At 50.3% G+C, this 22,762-nt stretch overlaps 1 protein-coding gene across 1 annotated transcript; it reads right to left on the bottom strand.

Annotated features, from left to right (window-relative positions):
• Positions 1–5,370: 5,370 nt before the first annotated feature.
• LOC117886959 (zinc finger protein RFP-like) lies at positions 5,371–18,082 on the bottom strand. Its single transcript, XM_034789148.1, has 7 exons — positions 17,458–18,082; positions 17,023–17,118; positions 14,009–14,239; positions 13,674–13,696; positions 11,930–12,045; positions 8,636–8,695; positions 5,371–7,752 (listed from the first exon to the last, which is right to left on the bottom strand). Exons 1-7 carry the CDS (start codon positions 17,863–17,865, stop codon positions 7,238–7,240), a joined length of 1,449 nt encoding a protein of 482 aa, XP_034645039.1. The 5' UTR covers positions 17,866–18,082; the 3' UTR covers positions 5,371–7,237.
• Positions 18,083–22,762: the final 4,680 nt, after the last annotated feature.

A 22,762-nucleotide genomic window follows, 5' to 3' on the forward strand; every position in this document is an offset into this window, starting at 1 on the left:
GTGCAAGGAAAGTGCCTCACCCAGAGCTCTGGTGCCCACCTCTCTCTAAAGAACAGTGCGGGGTTGACAGGCTGGGGCAGCATCAGTGGCCAGGGCTCCCTGCACCTGCCTAGAGGAAGGAGCCTGCAGGGCAGAGATTTAGGTGGAAGCAGAAATCAGGGAGAAAATCTGGCAAACTGGGAGACTCTGTGGTTCTGAGAGACTTAGTTTGAAAAGGGAAGGATTGAATAAACTCGGCTCCACAGTGTGTCCTACCTGGTATTTCTGGGCAGCCTCCTCCATGAGAAGCACTGTGTGAGATCTGTGCTCGGGGGATGTCTCACAAACCACACACACAGCTTCCCCAGTCTCTTCACAGAACAGATCTAGGGCTCTGTCGTGCATCTCACACAGATTCTCTTCCTGGTTTGAAATCCAGTTGTTTGATTTTTTCCACTATATCTGGATTCGGGCTCTGCAGGTGGGGCAGCACAAAGGGTCAGAGCCCAGCTCTGCCCATTTCTCCCAGTACTAAGTGATGCAGACTCAGCAGAAATTGTGCCCACAGTGTGTGGTCACTGGGTCTGTCAGATATTGCAGGCAGATGGGACATTTGGTTTCCTCTTCGACTTACTGTACAGGTGCCACTGAGGCCATGGCTGCTGGATCTCTGATCTTCTGTTCTCTCTGCATCAAAAATGGTTTTTCTGATAACGGGAGGTCCCTGTCCCACCTCATATGAGCTGCACAGGTGCAGAATGAGCTGACGAGAAAGGAGAGCCCAGGAGGAGGAGCTGGAGAAAGATAAGGAAAGAAGAAAGCAGGAATTACATAGGCAAGGAACAGGAGGAGTGGGGTGTAAAGAAACAGGAAGGGGATGAAAGGAAAAGGGGGGAAGGAAACAAACTAATGAACACAAAAGCTTAGAGTCAGGGTCTGTCTACACCAGAGGTTCCCAAACTTATTTGGCCTACCACCCCCTTTTCAGAAAAAAAATTACTCAGCGCCCCCCTGGAAATCTACCTTCTTTAAGCGAACAAACAAAGATGCAGTGACAAATTTGCATTCTTTTATGTATCTATATTTCTACCTACGTCCTACAATATACCCTGTTTCCCCGAAAATAAGACAGTGTCTTATATTAATTTTTGCTCCCAAAGATGCGCTAGGTCTTATTTTCAGGGGATGTCTTATTTTTTCAGAAATGAAAAATGCCTTATTATCGGTGGATGCCTTATTATCGGGGAGGTCTTATTATCGGGGGGATGCCTTATATTACAACGAGAGGCAAAACTGTAAGTAGGCCTTATTTTCGGAGGATGTCTTATTTTCGGGGAAACAGGGTAGTAAAGAAAGATGGTGTTGTAAATAAGACACCTTGAAGCTTGAAATTATAAAATTATTTATTAAAATCAACTATAGTAACATTCACATTACACACAGAAAATTAAGATAATGAAGGATAATATTAAAATAAAAATTACGAATAACATTAAAAATAATCCTAATGAGAAGGATGAACCTGGTGCACTGCTATCAATTTATTAATGTTCGGCTCTATTTTTGTCAGCAGCATTCTTAAATCACCGCGATGAGCTATTTGCAGTCGGTTTCTTTTTTTAGTTAACAGATTTGTGACCGCACTGAACCCACGTTCCACTAAATATGATGAAGGAAATGCAATTAAAAACTTTTGTACTATAGCCCATAATCCAGGATAAAGTGTAGGTATCTGCTTTTGCAGCCAGAACTGTTGGTAGCCATCTTTGAATTTAAATTTGAATTCCTCATTTGTTGTTACTTCTATCAGTTCTTCTTGTAATTTTGGAGATTCTTCTGTATTTGTACTTGAAAAAGGGACCAAAACCCTATCGGGTATGTTCATTTTAAGAATATCTTCAAATCGTTGATTGAAGTCAGAATGGAGAGCCTCCAAGTGCTGACAATAGGTAAGCAAGTCTTCATCATGTTTTTCTACTGTTAATAAATTTGGAAACTGGCTGAATTCTCCTCATCCTAAATTTCATTTGTACAGAAGAAGTTTTGCCACAAACGCGGAAATAACAGTTTTTGTTTTGATTAAATTCAGCTCATCGCCTTGGAGCTGTAAATTTGTTTCATTACATTTATTAAACAAGTCTGTCAAATAAGCGATGTCATTTTTGGAATCAATCAAGTTGGCTCGTAAAGCATCATCTTTGTTTTCTAGGAACTCTAGCACTGAGTCAAAGAGTTTATAAAACCGATCCAAACAGGCACCTTTTGATAGCCAACGAAATTCTGTATGAAGCAGCAAGCGATTGAATTCTTCATCGTTTTCAATACAAAGTTGTCCAAACAATCTGTCATTCAATGAATTGCTTCTGATTTTGTTGATTGCTTTAATGACATAATGTAATGACCTATGTAGGCGTTCACTCAAATTTTTGGCAACTAAATGTTGACGATGAATGACACAGTGTACAGCGAATACATTTGGAACCGCTTTTTTTAAATATGCAAGAAAACCCCTGTAGCGCCCTATCATTGCTGAAGCACCATCAGTAGCAACTGACAAGATATTACTCAGGGGGATTTCTTTTTCTTTAAAAAACTCTTCTAATACATGAAATATTGATTCTCCTTTAGTATCAGTTCGCAAATTTTTAGCAAATAATAATTCTTGGCAAATTTTTTCTTCTGTTATGAATCGCATGTATGCTAAAAGTAAGGCTTCATTTCCTGGCAAAGTTGACTCATCAAGCTGTGTAGAGAACTGGGATGTTTTTAAATACTCACATAATGAGTCTTCAACATCTTGAGCCATTTCATCAATTCTTCTTTGCACTATATTATTGCTCAAAGAAATTTTCTTGGTAATATCAGACGCTGGTTTGTGTAGCATAGTGCGTATTACCTCACTTATAGCCGGTAGAATTAGTTCTTCACCAATAGTATGCGGTTTTCCCGATTTAGCAATCAGTAACGAAATGTTGTAAGAATCACGCAACCCATCGTCATCTTCTTTGGATGCCAATGAAAAGAGTTTTGCCAATGTCGGCTGTCTCAAAAATTTTCTTTAAGTGCTTGAAAATAAGATAAATCCTTATCTTTCTCATCAGCATGAACTTTTGTCAAATGTTCTTGTAGTCTTGAAGGCTTCATAGCTTCATTTGATAAAACTTCTTGGCAAATCAGGTACATCGGTAATGTATTGTTTGTAGGCGACTGAATAAAGCCATAGTTCAAATATTCAATACTATATTGTCTACATTTTTTCTTGGGTTCAGCCATGATATTATCTGTAAAAGAAATAAAAATTGTGTGTTTATTTATCATAATAGGGGTATAAAATTATCAAGATATATAACAATTTATATAATTGAAAAAGTGCAATTTCTCTCGCCGGAACCAAAATTTTTTGCAATAGTTGTGTTGTTAGAATATCGCCCATGACATCAGGTATACAGTGGTTTTTGCGTAAGATGGCAAAAGACAACTAAACTAAAATACTAATGAAACTAATAAACTGGATTTTGTTCTTTGCTCAGCATTAGATATATGTATTTGATATTAAATTGTCAAATATCAAACTAAATTTATCAAGAAATAATTAATTTAAAAAATAATCAATATGCAATTAAAAATCAGTTAATAGTTTTAATTTAGTTTGCCCTTATTTAAATAATTGTTCCTTATTAACATGCGCCTTATTTACCAATTAACACAGATGATTCGATAGATATAAATAAATGATAATTTAACAGGTTTTTTTACTATTTCATTCCTGTTTTCGTTAATATTGTAATAAAAAATCTGACAAATATATTGACTGTACACTTCAAATAGTACTGTACCGACACAAGCCTGCTACGATTTTATTATTAGTAAGCACTAGAGACACAGAAACGTACGGTAGATATGTAAGAAAATGTATAAAAATACTCACGTGTAAATTGCTGTTTTATTGAAACAACAATAATACAATTTGCTTTGTATGTGATCCGTAATCCGTAAAGATCGAAGGTATCGAATATGAATAAAAATTTTTAAATACTTATTGCACTATTGTTAACTGCTTTTTACACAATTCAGAAACAATCTAAATTAGATTTCATACATGTCGCCTATTTATAGTATCGTATTGTAAACAAGTCATTACACTCACATATTCCTGCCGATGCATGCTGGACTTCCCGACAATGCGCGACATGCTCGCCTGCCAACACTTGCTTGTTAAGAGCTGTTGGCGGACTTCACACCTGATCGGTTATAATTTGTGAATTTATTTGGAAAATAAAGTAATCACTACAACTTTAACTCTATGTTACACAACAGATGAAACATGTACGAACAGTTTTTCAAAATTTTCTTATATTCTCTTCTTTCTTTATGCTTCCACCGCCCCCTTATTTTTATTCAACGCCCCCCAATTGCACCCGAGGCTACTACTGCCCCCCTGGATCGTTCCAGCGCCCCCCAGGGGGCAGTATCGCCCACTTTGGGAATCTCTGGTCTACACAGTACGTGTCCAGGCGGGGGTCGGGCTGGATTGTACTCCAGTGGCTAGCCCAAGCCACTCCCTTGGTGCCACGGCCACACTGCTATTGGTAGTGTGCCAGCTCCAGCAGTCAGCATGTGTACATCTACCTGAGCTGGGAATCACACCTCCCAGGTGCTGTGTAGACGTATCCTCAATCAAACCAGGCCATTCTTAATTCACAATGAGGGTGTCCACAGTCACACAGACCTGCACTGAAACACTAGGTGGGAACTAAACCCCATTGAGTTATTTCAGTTACAATGCGTGTGTAGAAGATCTGTGGCTTGGCTGTGCCTTACTGAACATCTAACTACCCGCCTGGGACCAGCCGGGCTACGGGGGCTCCCTGGGTAAAGGTCAGAGGCAGCTGGTGTGTGCTAGTGACAAGGCATGAAAACGTAAACAGCTCATTAATCAGGAGAAGCAACCCTGGAGCTGAAGGGTGATATTATGGCAAATCCTCTAAGCTTTATGATGTTACAGTTTAAAGGTTACAGCCCAGCCCCTTCAAAATGCCAGCTAAGAGCTGGAAAGAAGATTTTAGGTTTAATCTTTGTAAAACTCCATGCACAGAAGGGAAAGTAACAATCCTAATCACTCCCCACCCCCACTCCATTCCAGCTGCCCCAGTCTCTTCCTGTCATTTTTTCTCCTTGGCCCAATACTGAGCCCATAATCACTGTGTGGACCGGTTCTGCTGGGGGAAATACGAGCCAGTTTGGGCTTTGTCTGACTCTGGGCAGAGGAGCGTCAGGCCGGAGAGAAGGGGCAATGGGGACTGATCAGCCCACAAAGCTGGACATGCTCAAGTCCACAATGAGCAGCAATCTGCTCCTCTGCACAGGCTCTTTGCTGCTGGAGGTCCCGGCAAATGTTTCCCACCAACACATTTGCCTCCACAGGTCTAGATTCTGACTCGGGTTGTACCATTGCTCCTTTGACCTGAGCAGTTAGCCAGTGTTTGGGGCCTTGCTAGGTTCTTCCATTGGCAGGAGAAATTGATGATAGGAGTCAGGTATTTCTTTGGTGCAATCTTTATTATTTACAAACAATGTCCACACATTCCTGTGCCCTGAACACGGTACAAACAAACAGCAACCGGCAGTTTCCTTACTCAGAACTCCATGTCTGCCTTTCCAGGGAACCCTGTGCCTGAAGCCAGCTCTGTCTCAGTTTCCTCCTCGATTACACTCACGACTGGTTCTCTTGGCTTTCTGCCTCACGCACAACAAGCTCCAGCCAGTCCCTCGGACTCTGTGTTTCCAGCCAGCTCCAGGGGAACCCCTCTTAGGCCTGCTCTACACTTAACACTTAGATCAACCAAGTGACGTCACTCAGGGCTGTGAAACATTGTGTGCCCCGAGTGCCACAGCCAGATCGACCTAACCCCTGATGTAGATAATGGAATTCTGCCGGTGACCTGGCTATGGCCTCTCAGAAAGGGGGATTACTACAGCGATGGAAAAAACACTTCTGTCAATGTAGGAAGCATCTACACTACGGCACTTCAGGGACATAGCTGTACCGTTGTAGCTGTGCCACTCTAGCCACTATAGTGTAGACATACCCTTATTCATCCTGAGGCCTAGTCCACCCCTAAACCTTAGGTTAACCTAGCTACACTGCTCAGAGCTGTGAAAAATGTCACACCCTGTGCGATGTAGTTAGGTTGATCTAACCCCGATGTATACGCAGATAGGTCAAGGGAAGAATTCTTTGTTTCCCTAACTACTGCCTCTCCCAGAGGTGGATTAACTGCATTGATGGAAAAACCTCTTCTATCAATGTTGGACGTGTCTACACTAGTGACTCATTTCTACTAGCTATGGGGATGAATGCACACTCCCCAGTCCCTGACTCTCCCTCTGCTAGTATCTCTGCTGCTGTGGAGTCTCCAGCTTTTCCCCCAAACCCCAAATAATTCTGTGTCCCTGCCACTCCCACATCTGCCTGTCCCCAGCCCGGCTGTTCATTCTGCCCCCAAACCCACATCACTTCTGCCCGAAGCCCATCCTTCAGTTATGACCCTGCAGCCCCCACATCAGCCCCTCAGGGCCCCTCTGCTCCTCCTGCAGCTCCAGGGGTTCTTCACCCCGTCCCCTCCCATCCCTGGTGTTGCAGGGAGGGAGGGGGAGGAGCTTCCAGGGGCCATAGAGCTAAGAGGCCAGATGGTTGGGAAGACAGGAGTCCTCCAGGCCATAGGGGCTAGGATGACTGTGGCTAGAGAAGCCCATTGTTTCATTCCCAGTGGGCTGTTCCCCCCCCCTCCCTCCACATGACTCAGTGGCAATGTCTGACCCAGGATCCCCAGAGTCCTCCTGGACCATAGAGGACAGTGGCAAACAGGCTGCACAATCCCTGGAGCAGTGATGAGATTGGCCTCACGCACTGAATGATCTCTATGGTTTGACAGTCCAGAGGCTGCAACCTCCAGGGTCATAGAGACAATATGATAAAAAGTCCATAGGCAGTGGTCACAGAGACTGGGGCGTGTGCAGGAGCGGCTCTACCAATTTTGCTGCCCCAAGCAGTTGCCGCCGAATTGCCGCCGCACCCAGAAGAGCGGCGGAGCTGCCGCCGAATTGCTGCCGCGGGACACGGACTGCCGCCCCATTCTGAATGCTGCCCCAAGCACCTGCTTGGAAAGCTGGTGCCTGGAGCCGGCCCTGGGTGTGTGAGCCTAGAGAGGCTGATCTCAGGGTCCCCAGTGGAATATTTCCCCCCACCCTCGGGGTCTCAGGGACACAGGCTGAGCTGGGATCCTGGCCACACCCCGAGCCACGGTTGGATTCTCTCCCCAGGGACAGAGCCTGGCGGGAAAGTGAAGATCGGGGCCTCGTCACCAGCATCGATAAATGTCACCTGCCCCCGGTCACAGTCCAGACAAACCCGGATCCTGCTGGGGAACCGGCTGAGGGGCAGCGGGGTAGCAGTGGAGGTGAGAGCCCGGAACTGACCCCCCCACTGCTCCACAGCCCAGATCCCCCACTCAGGGCGACGGCTGATCCCTCCCTTTCTCCCCACAGACTCTCTGGCCACCCCCACAGCCCAGCCTCCCCCACCCGCCACCTCCACCTCCCAGCAATGTCTCCCTGAGGTGAATCCCTCACAGCCCAGCACACAGAGCACAGTGTCAAATCTCTCAGGGTTGTTGGGCAGTCGCTGCCGTGTGTCTCCCCGTCTCACAGTTTTCCGATCCTCAGACAGGACGAGTTCGGGGTGAGCCGTGTCTGGATCCAGCGTCACATTCGCTGCGGGGAGAGAGAATCAGAGCGTGAGGGGCAGAGCTCTGCCCTGGGGGATCCTGGAACCATTTCTCACACTCCCCAGCAACCTGTTCTGGCTGGGACAGGCCTGGATCCTAGGGAGCTGCCTCTATCCTGTGCACCTGAGACTGAGCAGAGATGTCACTGCAGCTCCTCACTCTGTTTCTCATTTGCTTCTAGAAGCTTCAGCTCCGTTCCCCCTGCTGGGGCTGCTCCATTCCCAGCAGCACAGATACAGCCAGGAAGGTGTCAGAAGCTTTTATTGAGGAGGTAGCAGAGGAGGCAGGTACCAGCTTTAAACCCTGAGGCAACCTCTGTCTCCTAATGCAGCCTCCACTCCCAGGCCAGGGAACAGAGAGGAAGGTGCAGCATTGGGGAAGGGCTGTTGAAGACCAGAGAGTAGGAGGTGACATTGGCTGGGGTAGCCCCATCCCCAGCCCAGAGAGAAGGGAGGAGCCGGCAGCATCACAGGGAGAGCATCTCCCCAGTCCAGGGAGCAGCTCCAATGGGAGAGCCCAGCGCTGCCCAAAGGAAAGGCAGGAGGTTGGAGAAGAGCGATGGGGAGACCCCCTGCACCAGGGTAAAGCAGAGGGATGTGTCAGCCCTCAGGGCAGAGAGCTCTGTTCTGGTGCTGCTCAGTGAGTGTTTCTGTTCATCAGCGTGGGCATGAACTCAGCACGAAGGATGGTCTCAGGAGTGTTTGTGTGACTTCAGCCTGGGATCTCCCCACAGTTTAATGTGTTATTTTTAGGGCTGTGGGTACCATGGTCGGCGTCGGTTTGGTTGGTAACTTTGGCTACAATCCCATGAAGACGTTTTCACTGGAATTTTCTCATACTCTAAAGACAAGCTCCACCTGCAAACTCACCCTGTCTGTGTGCTCTTAGGGATTCCCCTCTTCTTGTCTCCAGTGCAGACGGCAGAGTGTCTGGCGATGGAAAGGAGAAAAGAGACGAGATTTCAGGCTTTCATATTTATAACAGCATCTCCACTCTGAACTCTCATAACTGTGACAGAGAAACAGACAGAGGCCCAGAGACACACTCAGGGATTTAGTATAAAATGATCTGAAACCTTCTATTTTCTCTCTCATCTGGGCATCTCTCAGCAATGGAACCAACATCCTTGCAGACTCACAACCATCACAGGACAGACAATCTGTAAGTGAGATTTACTTTTCCCCTCCTCATCCCCTCCCTCCCTTCAGACTCTAGTTGGTTTGCCTCATTCACTTATTGCCTTTTGTCATAACCTAGACCCAGGAGCAGCGCCAGGGTATTTGCCGCCCTAGGCAGCAGCACTCCTCCTCTGAGCATTCAGGGGGCCTGGGGTCTTTGGCGGCGGGGGTCCTTCTGCTCCACGTCTTCGGGGCACTTCAGCGGCGGGTCCCGGAGCAAGTGAAGGACACCACCGCCGAATTTCCGCCGAGGGTGGCAAAATGCCGCCCCCCAAATCCTGCTGCCCTAGGCAATTGCCTAGGGTCACCTAGTGGAAGCACCAGCCCTGCCTAGACCAGTGTTTCTCAAATTCGGCCACCAGGAGCCACATAAGGCCACAAGGGCTTTTCTTGCAGCTACAGCCTCCTGTGCGGTGATTGGGGGCGGCAGGGGGGAAAGTAGTGGGGCCACCAGTAGGTGTTGGACTCTGCCCCCCTCTGCAGACACAAACTCTGGAGGAGCAGGCAGCCGGTGTGAGTTTCCCACCTTCCCTGGGACAGTGGGGCTCGGGCTCTGGGCTTCAGTCCTGGGGTGGCAAGCAGCAGGCTCTGGTCATGGGGCTCCATTCCCCCTGGCGGCGGGCCTGCGATCTGGCTGTGGGACCCTGGGCTCCATCTGTGGGACTTCGGGCTCACCACCCCCCCGCATCACCCTTGGCCCCCGCTGCCTCTTCCAACCATGGGCTTCGGCCGTGTGGCAGCGGGCTCTGGCCCCAGGCTGCATCTCCCAGCCATGGGGCCCCAGCCTCCAGCTGCGGGACCTCAGGATCTGGCCGTGGGGCCTTGGGTTCCAGTCCTGGCCCCCGCTGCCCCTGAGCTCAGCGTCCCCCGCCCACATCACCCCTGATCCCGCTGCTTCTGTTTGCACAGAGTCTCTACAGAGAGCAGCACAATGGGGCCCTCGTCTTCCATAGGCAGAAATGGGAATAATAATAAAATCATTTTATCCATGTGGGAATTGAGGCAGGGGAAGGTTGGCTCCATGGGCCAGATTCCCCCCTGTACCGGCGAAAGGAGAGAGGGGAGGGGCCGTTTGTGACTGCTGTTCAGTGGCTGCAGGGGCCGGTGCAGACCTTGGCACAGGCTGAGGAAGTTCTGAAGCAGCCAGAGTTACAGCCCTATGACAATGGCCCCGTGTGTCTTGCCCAGTGTGCAGAGTGTCAGAGGCCCAGCTTTACACTGCCCACGTCCCTCTGTCCCTCGTCCACCCCCCCTCCCTCTTCCTCCCGCCCTCACCCCTCCCCCACCCCATTCCCAGCCCTCTCAGGAACACGCCTTGTGCCTGCAGCTGCAGGGAAGGAGGCACAAGAGGCTCCTGTGCTGGAGGGATCCCTCGCTGTGGGGGAGGGGCTTTCTCCTTCCCCACAGCCCATGTGCCCAGACTAGCTGCCATACGGGACCAGAGCCCAGTGATGGGCTGGGTCCAGCTTTAACAAATGGCCTTTAATTTAGGGTCTAGATTTTGGGTGCCGAGCTTTAAGCACCTGGGGCCTGGTTCTCAGAGGGGTTGGGCACCTGCAGCTCCCACCGACTCCACCTGCAGCTGTGGAGGCTGCACGGCTCTGGAGCACCTGCCCTGCAGCTCTCTCGTTGGGAGAGAAACTCAGGTGCTCCAAATTAGGCCATTTTGCTACAATTGGGCCTTAATTTTTTTAATTTGGTAAGTCATGAATTAATGGGAGACATCCTGACACCTGGGACCCTGCTTCACCTGCTCCATTTGTCACCTTTCCACTAGTTATTAGGTTAAATATTGAGAATTGGTACAAGGGTCATTTCATGTGCAGCAGTTTGGACAGACGGAGATTATGCGTTTGCATTGACTGACTTGGCTTTGGCCTGGTGAGCAGTTTGCTTGGCATACAGGAAATGTTGCCTTAAGTGACCTTATTGTAAAGTGATGTGTTCATAATTCTCTATGTGGGACAAAGAGATGATTTGACCACACAATGTGCTTAAAGACAACAGACACCCAAAATGTACTGCCCAGGAGCAGTTAGCAAAGTCCAAAAACCACAGTGCGGAGAAAAGTGATAAAGTGACCTATGCATAATCAGTGATAATAAACCAATCAGAAAAGAGAATAATATAAAAATATCTTTGACAAAAAAAGCCCTGCCACTGAAAAAGTTCATTCATGTGTATTGTTAATATTCATAACACTCAAAGGTGATTGGAAAAGAACTAATAAATATATAATTCAGATGTGTATATTATGTTTGACATTGTAAGGGGTAGTCGGAACTTCATAGTAAAAATCCACCGTGACCTGACTATACTCCAGGAGAAGGCAACTGACCATCACTTCTTTCTATATGCGATGGCTAGTGGGAAATATCCCAATGGCTGGTGATGGCGCACTAGACAGGGAGGGTTCTGAGTTATGGAGAACTCTTTCACAGGTGTCTGGCTGTTGGGTCTTGCTGAAATGCTCAGCATCCAACGGACCACCATATTTGGGATCGGGAAGGAATTTTCCAGCCGATCAAATTCGCAGAGACCCTGGTTTTGTTTGCTTTCCTCTGAGGAATGGGGCACAGATATTTGCAGATGTTAAACTAGAGTAAATGGTGGAGTCTCTAACTTGAAGTCTTTAAATCATGATTTGAGCAATTCAGTATGGGTCAATTACAGGAGTGGGTGGGTGAGGTTCTGTGGCCTGCAATGTGCAGGAGATCAGATTAGATGACCATGATGGTCCCTTCTGACCTGAAAGTCTATGAGTCTTTTCTTATTTTAATAGTAATTGTAACGTCAAGGCATATTTTTGGTACAAGTAAAAGTTAGAATTAATTAATTAATTAATAGGACCCCAAGTGTCTGACATTGTCACCCAACAATTAAATAGAAGCATAATCTAATTATGAACCAATTGGCCAGAGCCATTCTCCTCCCACAATCTCAGAGGCTCATCCCAATTTCCCCTCCTAGGTCCCTTCTCAGTACCTTTGAACTTCCTCAGAGTCTCCATTAGAGCAACAGTTTTCTTGGATAAATCACCGAGTCTCTTTTCCAGTTCAGGAAAAATCTCCTCTGGCTGCTGGAACTTCCCCTTCTCACACCTGGAGAGAAATAATTTCTCATGATTATATTTCATGTAGTGACTCATTAAGAGTTCTCGCTAGTGAGTTGCTGCTCTAATGGGCCTGGAGTTAGAATTCCTCTGCTTCTCCCAGCCTCAGAGCAGGAGCAGCACAGACCATGGCAATGTAACCTTATCTCCCAAAGGATCCATTATTATTCTTCAACTCTGGCCTGGAGAGATCATCTTTGGAGATAAGAGGGGAATTGAGTCTCTATGTCCAGTTCACTCCATTGCCTCCAGGCTCTGATGGACAGGAGGTTCCCACATTGAGTGTTATAGAAATCTGTCCACTGGGAACTAGACTGTGACACCAACTCCCCACTCCCCAGCTCATTCCACACATGTCTCCAAACAGTCCACAGGTGGGAAAGACTCTTGACCACTGCTGCCCAGGGCTAAATGGTAACCAGGGCCCCAGCAGTAACAGGCCCGTATTCCATCCCCACAATCCTGAGACAGCCAGTCCCCCAGGGACGTGACAGCTGTAGGAAATAATTGAGGTCAGTCTTTCCCACTGAATGGATAATTCCAGAGTCTTCTATAAAATGGTGAGAACCAGTGTTCCATCCAATTTCTACCATCAATGTGTGGAATGAATTTTGTTATGTGTACCAATATTGACATAATGTGCAGATGTGTGCCACCAGTAGAAACAAAAAACCTAGATACAATATATATTTTTTAAAAGTTACCATATGGAAAATTACTGCAGCCAGGACAGGTTAGGCATATTAGAACTCACTATTCAAAGAATAAAATTTAAGCATAAGAGAGAAATAAAATTATGAAATTCAGAGACCAGTCAAAAATCTCAAATAACAGAACTTTGAAAGAATCAAAGTAAAGAGAATTGATGTGTATTGCAGTAAGTACCAAGGAGTAACAACAACAATGACACAAGTATGTGTTGGGAGGTGAGTGTGAAAGACACTGTGTGTGTGTATGTGTGTGAGAGAGAGAGACACACACACACACACACACACACACACACAGAGACAGTGTGGGTGTATGTGTGTCATAGACAGAGGCAGAGTGAGTGTGTGCTGGCTGCTGGGGAAGTGTATGAGAGACCATGCGCTGTCTCTTTAAGCGGAGAGGCAGTCACCAGAAGGCTCGCTCAGACCGCAGCAGCTCCCAGCAGCTCCATCCTGCTCCTGAGACCTGTCCCCCCCACACTGCAGAGATGGGGTACATAGGCATGGGGGGAGGGGGACACCCTGACATCAGCACCCCCCTTCCCTCCTCCACTCTGCACAGCAAGCAGGAGGGTCCCAGGAGCAGCTGGCCAGGAGCTGCAAGGTAGAGGGCAGGAGCAATGCGGCTGCAGAGCAGTGGGGACTGGGGGCACCTGAACACACGTTGCCGGAGGTGTGCGGCTCTGCTAATCAGTGCGTGGCACTTGATTGACTCTTGGGTGGCCACAGAGCTTAGAGGGAACATTGGTGAGAACCTCAGGATGAAGTTGATCAGAGAGATTTGTGTCCAGTATGTGACCTTCCTCACACATTTTGCTGTAGCGCCCTGTGGAGATGTGGTGCTAACATCATCTCCAAACTCTTTCCCAGCGTTGTGAAGTGTGAGGCGGAGTGAGAGAGAGCCACATACCTGCTCAAGGTGCTTCTGACATCCTATAGGGGAGAGAAAGAGAAAATCTCAGTCCCAATGGACACACACAGGGGATCCCAGAGAAGGGATTTGGCAAGTAAGGGGAAGAGAGGCCCTGCCATGGCCCCAGGGCCATGGATTCCCTGAGGTAATGGGGCTTTTCCTTCACTAATATCTCTGTGTCTGTAACTCTGCAAAGAACAATAGTCATTCACATGTCAGGAACGCACACGCTGAGTTACACTGAGATCTCTGCTTGCTGGCCCCAGTGCTTATGATTCAGGAGCCCTCCCTTCCCCGTGTGGGGATCTGGGATGTTTCTCACTCAATCTCACCTGCAGGAATTCACTCACTGGCTTCTGACACTTCCCCTCCATCTCACTGATCAGCTCACTGAGACGGGAAATCTGCTCGGAGAGTTTAGTGACATTTTCATTTTGTTTCTTCAGAATCTCCTTGTCCAGCTTGTCCAACCCAGCCAGCAGGAGTCGCTCTTGTTCCTCCAGGAACTGCCGCAGTTCCTGAAATTCAGACACAATCTTCTGTCTCACGGTTTCTGTCTGTTTCTATAAGAAATAAGGAAAGAGCTGGTCAGGAGCATGGATGGAGCCTGATGGCCTTTAATACAGTTTTACAAGACAGAATTTCTTTACAATTTCTAAGATATCTGCGTAGGGACCAGAGAATGAGCAGTCATACCTACTGGTCAGAGTTGTGGTTGGAAGCCAGGAACTAAAGCCAGAGTTAGGCCTGGAGTCAGAGTCAGGATCTCACCAAGGTTGGGGCCACAGTTGAGATCAGGAGTCATACCAAAGGATGAGCCAGAATCAGTGTCTGGAGTCACACGGGAGGGGAGGGGCGGGACTGGAGTCGGAGTCAGGCAGCCACACAAAGGGCCCAGCCAGAGTCAGAGAGCAGTACAGCAGGTCAAACCTGAGCCAGGAACAATGCCAGGGCCAAGCCAGAGTCAGGGTCCAGTCCAGCAGCAGATCGGGAGTTCACTCAGTTGTTTGGACAACTTCCCGTGACTCCTGCTGGAATAATTCATGCATCCAAATGCCTGCTCCAATGAGGAGCTTCGTAGGCAGATCCTCTGGTGGGCCGGAGTTCCACTAGCCCCTCCCCTGCTGGTTCCGGAGAGCTGTCGGGTTGCGCCGGTGACAGTCTGGGACCCGGGGACTGGGGTTTGAAGCCTGTGATCATTCACATCCTAACACTCGACTATACGTTGTGATCACATGTGTAAGCGGGGGAATGGTCCCGCTATTGTGGGGAACTTTCCTGGCTTCTGCACTACCCCGGTGAAGTGGGCTAGCGAAAGGATCCGAGTCCTCGCTCCCACTTCCTTTACCCAGAGGCCTCCCTGCCCTTGAGGACTCCCCTTCCACTATCCTGTCTGGCAGAGTCCTCGTAAACCCCGACAAGGCTGGGCTCAGGATTCCTGGGGGGCTCGACCCCCAACCCTGCTGTGGTCACCCAGGACAGGGGCTAGGGTGTCCCCACTCCGGGGTACTCTCTCTGTACTGGGCACCTCCCTGGCCCACTGATCATTTCATACAATTTAAAGCAAATACAAGTTGTTTAATTAACAATTAATTTTAAAAAAGAATAAGGAAAAATGGGAAAGGTTAAAGGAAAACACATCACCCTGCTCTGTGGCAGGGAACATTACAAACAGTGTCTCTGGGACGTCAGGGCAGTTCAGTCTGTTCCTTGTAGGTCCCAGGCCTGCTTCTCAGGCCCTGGCTGTGCTGCAGGGATGCTGCGGGTTGGACACTTGCTCTGGTGGTGGCCACACGCTCTCAGGCTCTAGGTGGCAGGACCCTTCTTCCCAGCGTCGCCCCCACCCGGTCGGGGTTATGATCCCCCTGCAAGTCTGGCCTGCGGAGCCTCTTGGCTGAGGCGTCTCCCTGTGCTGGGCCCACTGCCCAGGGTCCCCCTCACTCTCCCCAGCTGCTCACCGCACTCGGACTGCACACGGCTCCAGTCTGCCCCAGCCCCAGCCCCAGCTCCACTCGGCCTCAGCACGGCTGCTGCTGCTGCTCTGCCTTCAGCTCCCTGGGCTGCTTCTCTGGCCTCTCTGGCTCTGGTTGCTGCAGCTCTGCTCCCAGGACAGCTCTGCTCTGCAGGCTGCTTCTGTGACTCTGCTCCCAGCTCTGACCTGCTTCCTTGCTGCTTGTCTGGCCCCTCTGCCTCTGGTTGCTGCAGCTCTGCTCCCAGGGCAGCTCTGGGCTGTGCTCTGGCTTTGGGGCTGTAGCTCTGCTCCCAGCAGCTTAGCTCAGGCCCCTGCTCTCTCCTTAGCTCGGCCCCCCTCTGTCTGACTCAGGCCATTCCAGCTCACACGGAGGACGGGACCCCCCCGGCCTCCTGACTCCCTGATTAGCTGCCCACCCTGTCAATCAGGCTGATCTGGAGCATTGGCCTCTCCCCATTGCCCCTGGGGACTGTCAGTCTCAGGCTCCTGATTTGCCATCGACCCCTCCCCTTTTAGTGCTGGGAGCTAGCCAACCAAACCCCCCCACTAAGTGTTAGTAAGGGGGCAACAGTCCCCTTACACATGGGAGAGGATTTTCTTACTGCTTCCCATTTGGCCCCAATATCCCTTAAAGGGATGTCTCCATGTCTGACGTGGTTCGGACCCTGTGTTACCAATGGCCCCTGAGGGTACATCTACACAGCTCACAGCAGGGAGCCTCCAAGCTCAGTGCAACAGATTCAGGCTCTTGGGGCTCATGCTACCAGTGTGTAGACATTCGACCTGGAGCTCAGACTCTGAAGCCTAGTGAGGGAGGGAGGGAGGGAGGGGGGGAAGGGGGTTGGACTTCAGAGCCCGAGCTCCTGCCCGAGCTGCAGCTGAAAAGCGCCATCTATGCAGTTATTTTTAGTGCTTCCCTGTGAGCCCCATGAGCCCAACTCTGCTGAGCAGGGCCCAGAGGCCCTGAGAATCCAGATCCAGGGCAGCAGGATTCAGCACATCGCTAGAATTATCAGGGGAGAAAAAATAATCAAATGATTAACAAATAAAAGAGACGATGGCAGACGCCGGAACACAGGACTGCTGGGATATAATCAGGGCAGTTCGGGAGTTTTGTGAAAACCACAAGGGATCATGATTAACTCATTAATTAAAATACATCTGAGATGCTGCAGAAGATGATTTGTCCTTCTCCAGGGAGAGAACATTTGTGATACACATACACATGTGTACACACACCCACAGACACCCAGAATACTCCATGATCACAGAGAAACACACACAAGCCCACATTCCCCACACCACAGAGAAATCTACCAACAAGCAAACCTCCCACCTCCATGTCCCAGCAGGTGCAGAACAACAGGCACTTACCAGATACTCCTGGCTTCTCTGCTCTCCAGTCACTTTAAATCCCAGCAGCTTTTCTCTCTCTTCCCGCAGAGTCTGCAAATGGGCTTGGATTTTTTCCTGACCAACAGAAATGATTTGGTGGGTTTATTTTGAGGGATGACTGTCTGTGTACGGGGTGTTTTATAGTCAAAATGCAAGATATTAAATAGAGTAGGTGGGTTTGAAAAGGATTCAGCTTCTCAGATAAAACTTTCCCACATCAGACAAATTTAAAATCTTCATCTATTGCCTTTCTTGCCAGGCTGGAGTATCATTTATGTGTATATCAATTTTCATGCAATGAAGGCTACACACAGCAAAATGATGCAGTTACATCTGCCAGGGAAGTTGTGATGCCGCTAACCTGTAATTGAAATCCAAAGTTATTACACATTAGACTGGACAGCAACTCAGTACCTTGTACTCCTGGGCAGCTTCCTGTATGGGAACTACCTTGTGAGTGCGGTGAGCCCGGGATCTGTCGCAAACCACACAGATTGAAGTTTGATCCTCCTCACAGAACAGTTTCAGAGCCTCCTGATGTTCCCCACAAACCCTGTCCCCTCTTGCTGCCTGTAAACTCAGCCGTTTGGTGATTTCTACAACATTTGCCAGCTGCCTGTTCGGCCTGAGGTTTCTCTGTTGCACAGTTTCTCTGCACTGAGGGCAGGAGGCGGCTGTATCGAATCCCTCCCAGCACTGGCTGATGCAGGCTCGGCAGAAATTGTGCCCACACTCCAGAGTGACAGGTTCTGTGAAATACTCCAGACAGACGGGACATGTCGCTTCCTCCTGGAGACTTTCCACGGGGTTCTCTGCAGCCATGGCTCTCTCTGGGCAGTGGAACGGGGTTAGTTTCACTTTCCTGAGCTCAGAGATATGTCCCGGCGGGTGTTTCCCTTCCTGGAACTGACTCCTGCTGTTTGCTGAGCAGGAAGGAGCCCACTGTGAATTTCAACCTTGGAGGCTTTAGTGAAAAATGTGCCACTAGGACAGGGGCAGTGGTGAGCTGGAGCCGGTTCCCATCGGTTCGCAGGAACCAGTTGTTAAATTTAGAAGCCCTCTGAGAACCGGTTGTTCCGGGACAAGGGGTTCCCAAAGGGCTTTTACATTTAACAAAAGCTCAGGCAGCTGTCCACCCCAACCCGGGCCCAGCTCACTTCCCCCTCCCCCCTGAACGCTCCGCCCCCTTCTCCTCCCCCTCCCCTGCTGCCTGTGAATCAGATGTTCCCAGGAAGCCTGAAACAAGCAGCAGGCAGGTAAGGGGGGGGGGGGGGCGCGAGGAGGGCTCCAGGGAGGCGACTCCAGCCAAGCAGCTCCCTCTGGCCCGGACCTGGCCTGGCCCCCGCTGAGCGCCGCAGCCCAGTCCCGGCCCTGGCCCCGCTCGGGCCCCGCAGTACCGGTCCCGGTCCCGGTCCCGGCCGAACAGCTCCGACTCGGGCCCCGTGGCACCGGTTCCGGTCCCGGCTGAGCGGCTCTGGCTCGGGCCCCATGACACCGGTTCCGGTCCCGTCTGAGCGGCTCTGGCTCGGGCCCCGCAGCACCGATCCCGGTCCAGTGGCTCCAGCCAGGCCTGGCTCGGGCCCCGTGGTGCCAGTCCAGGTCCGTCCGAGAGGCTCCGGCCTGGCTCCTGCAGCACTGGCCCCGGTCCCAGCCCGGCTCGTGCCCCGCAGCACCGGCCCCCTGTGATGCTGAGTCTGCAGGAGCAGGGGCTGTGGTCTAAGGAGGGATGTTAAATTCACAGGCTAAAAACTTGGTTAAGGCAGAATCAATGTTTCAAAAGCCTGATTCTCATTTACCTGAAGGCTGCTCTCGCTGAGTGGAAAGGGGGATTCCAGCAGTCAGCGAGAATTCAGGCCTTAACTCTCTATCAGTTCCCCAAGGCGAGCCCCCCTAAAGGAGCATTGTCATTGTCTAAAACAGCCCAGTCTACAGAAAGGGAAATAGAGAGACGAAGGTAAGGGCGTGCGCACAGAGCTGGGCTGTGGGCCCCAAGCAGGAAATGAGCACAGACCCGCTGAACTGGGGATGAACTAAAAAGATCACGGGCAGCGGGTATCAAAGGTACAGAGAGGCTGTGTCTTCCCAAACAGCCGCCCTCCCCCCCCCCCCCCCCGCGCGGCAGGGGGGGGTGCCGAGCAATCCCCCACCGGCCAGAGCGCCGGGGGGAGGGCAGCGAGCCCACCGCGGCTCTGCTCTCCCCGGCGGCCACAGCGCTGGGAGGAGGGCGGGGAGCCCGGCCGAGGCTCTCCGCTCTCCCCGGCGGCCAGAGTGCCAGGAGCAGGGCGGAGAGCCCCCGGCGGCAGGAGCGCCGTGGGGAGGGCGGCGAGCCCAGTCGCGGCCCCGCTTTCGGGCCGGAGCGCCCCACCACGCCGCCCCCCTCCAGGCGCCGCCCCAAGCACATGCTTGGTGGGCTGGTGCCTAGAGCCGGCCCTGCTTGCATGGCCTCACCCCTGCTCCTCCCCCAGGCCCCTTCCTGTTTCTCAGGCTGTGCTGTTGAGGGTTCTTCCCCGCCCCCGTGGTCAGAGCTCCAGCCTGGCAGGTTTGTGCCACCTGTCCTCCCACCTGGGGATGGGGGGGGACACACCAGGGCTAGAGGAGGTGCACTGCCCACCCACCCAGCACTCTGGGGGGGGACGTGCCACCCACTCACCTGCCTGGTGCTCCGGGGCTAGGGGTGCTGGGGTGGCTGCAGGGGAGGAGGGGGAAGGCTGGCTGCCACATGTGGGGGGGCTCTGGGCTCCAGCAGGAGCAGCGGGGCCTCAGGAAGAAGGGGCTGGCCACCGGCCACCCATGAAAAAGATAACGCAGAATATTTGTTTTTCTATTTAGGGCCTTAGCTGGAGAACTCAAGCCAAAACATCAACTGATCAATGCCAAGGCAGTAACTGCCAGCCCAGCACCCAGTGCTCAAAACTCACGAGATTGGACTTTTTGTTTGTTTGTCTCTGAGTGACGAGGTTTCACTCTGGTCACATTCTCAGGCTTTTCTACTGAGCCAGGAGAGCAAGAAGCTTCTCATGGTACGGAAATGAGAGCTGAGATTCACACGGCATCACAGGATTCCCAGAGTTGGGGCTTTAAGAAAAGCACCAGGCACTCATAGACTCAAGGTGAAATCGGGAGAGTTTGTGACAACCTCAGTGTGATTTACCGTGGAAGTGAAACGGCTGCATTTCTGACTATTGAAGGTTCTTATCTGCCCCTACTCCCAGTGCCATGGGTTTAGACTCACAACACGCCTGGGAGGTGGGGGAAGTGCTGTTACCCCATTTCAGAGAGAGGAACATCTGGCACAAAGCGGATAAATGACTTGCCTGACGTCACACAGGAATACGGTCACAGAGCAGGGAACTGAACCTGAGCCTTCCAAGTGAACAGCTAAACCACCGGACCAGACTTTTTCTCGGCATTATGAGCCTGGGAGAGGAGGACAGGGACAAAGCTACGCACAGGGCAAACACAACAGTAAAGTTTGTCTAATGATCTTCTCACTGACCCTCCCCACAATCACTGGCCAGCCCTGTGCAGTCAGGTGATCACAGTGGACAGGAACTGAGTACATGGTGGGAATGAAAATAATGATTTTTTCAGGCCTGCTCTAAAATGCTCCGGCTGCCTCTGACTGCACAGTCACATTCTGTGCTCAGCTTCTGACACAGCCCTTCCCTCTCCTGGTCTGTCTGTGTTACCAGAGAAACTTCTCCACCGGGGCTGGGACCTGCCATTTTTCACCAGATCTCTTGGGAGGACGAGATGAGAAACAGAGACACAAACATCTCTCCCTCACCCACAATATCTTCATCCTTCATCCTATTTATATCAATAACGTCATATCCATCAAACACATTTACCCTGCTGCTGTCTCATGTACCTGGCTCTTTTCTCAGAATTTCAAAGCAGAACAGAGTTATCATAATAATTTAAAAAATCACAAATGGTGGGATACAATATATAACTCCTCGACTGTAAGCAGACCAGGAGCGGTAGTTCTCACAGCAAAGCAGTGTAAGAGGCACCGTCGGCTGGAGAATTGAGGAAACACAGCAGTTCATCAGTCCAGATTGTACCCTGGGTATGTCACAGTCTGTATCTGTCTCTGATACTTACATTGTAGTCACTCTGTGGCAGGGATTGTCTGTGTTGGTACAGCACCTAGCGCAGTAGGGCCATAATCTATGATTGGGGCCTCTAGGTGCGAATTTCCAAATTACAACCCACTTCCTGCAACAACTCATGATGCAATGGGCCCCAGGCCTGGTACATTCTGTGCATGACAGTGGGCTTTCTCTTCAAATCCTGGTACTGGTGTTAATGGCTCCTTGGCTTGGCTGTGCAGTTGGGGTTGGATACTGAAGAACAGCTAGTGCCTGTTGAATCACTAGTGTCACAGTTTCAGGTTTACGGCACCTCTGACCCCTACCATGGTCTGCTCCAGCAATGCCTGCACTGTCTCAGGCCTGTAGGCATCCCCTCTGGGCAGACACCCACATCCCACTCCCGCCTGACTGGGGCAGTGAAGCTGCAGTCCCCTTGCACTCACTGGGATTCTCCCCTAGGAGAACATCGAGACCCTGCTCTGTGCTTTCTCTCTGAGGACAGTGGCTGCAATTGGCCAGGAATCAGGCAGCTATTCCAAAGCCGAGCCAATTTATTGAAGGACAAACAGAACACAGAGAAAATGTATATATATAAAAAAAAAAGCTCTAAACACCCACGACATGGGCCAGAGTCACCAGGTCTTGTGAATGTAAGGCCAAGGTGGGTCTCTAATTTGGCACTCACGATGCCAGGCACGGCAGCCTTCTCAGGGCTGTGCGTATGGATGGTGTTTTCCTTCCATCCCAGCACCTCCTTGGGGGACACCATCCTGGGGAGCAGTAGGGCTGAACCAGGGGTCATCCTGCCTTTCAGGAGCAAAACAATGAGTTCTGGGAAATATAAGGAGAGGCAAAAAGACATTTTGTCCCCCATTTCCTGAGGAAACCCCTGGCAGGACCTGGGGTGTTCAGGAAAACTTGGATCCTGGTTACAAATGAAAAGCAGCAGCTCTGTCAAAGACAGAGACCTTGGGAGAAACTCCAGGGAACTGGAAGCAAAGAGCAGTGGGGAGTGGCCAGGCGCATGGTGGCCTCAGTCTATAGTATTTGCATCTATTGAATCCAGTGAGACAATTCCCAGAATGCCTAGATCAGGGCTGCTGGAGGGAATTTGTATAAACAAAGGATAACCGTTAGCCATTGATGTATGTAACGGGAAAGTATAAATACTTGTCTTATACTGCTTGTAGGGGGAAGATCTGCCTAAGGTCAGGGGACCCCCTTTCCGACCACAGTCTTGGCTTGCAATTGCTCGTAATAAACTGTCTCTGCCTTGTTGCTAACAAACGCAGAGGGAGGTCTTGTTTTCTTCCACACTACCTCTGAGCCCATTTTCCCTGCCAACTTGGGGCTTCAGTGCTCTGCCTGGTTGTGCCAGACACGCTAGCCTGCTACAAGCACAGACCCAGGTCTGAACCACATCCCCCCAAAACTGCAGGCTTAACTGAAAACAGCTTAAGAAGTGCTCCTGTCTCCAACACCTAGATGCCCAGTTGCCAGTGGGGTCCAAACCCCAAATAAATCCATTTTGCCCTCTATAAAGCTTATATAGGGTAAACTCATAAATTGTTCGCCCTCTATAACACTGATAGAGAGATATGCACAGGTGTTTGCCCCCCCCC

The sequence above is a fragment of the Trachemys scripta genome, chromosome 14 (assembly GCF_013100865.1).
Source record: "Trachemys scripta elegans isolate TJP31775 chromosome 14, CAS_Tse_1.0, whole genome shotgun sequence".
Taxonomy (NCBI): Eukaryota; Metazoa; Chordata; order Testudines; family Emydidae; genus Trachemys; species Trachemys scripta.

What these genes read in the sequence shown, in the direction of transcription:
- LOC117886959 (XM_034789148.1), bottom strand. Translation starts at nt 17,865, where the DNA reads ATGGCTGCAGAGAACCCCGTGGAAAGTCTCCAGGAGGAAGCGACATGT. An exon ending in AAGCTGCCCAGGAGTACAAG is followed by an intron (nt 17,119 to 17,457) that starts GTACTGAGTTGC and finishes TCTGTTGGTCAG; the next exon opens with GAAAAAATCCAAGCCCATTT. An exon ending in GACTCTGAGGAAGTTCAAAG is followed by an intron (nt 8,696 to 11,929) that starts GTACTGAGAAGG and finishes TTCCATCGCCAG; the next exon opens with ACACTCTGCCGTCTGCACTG.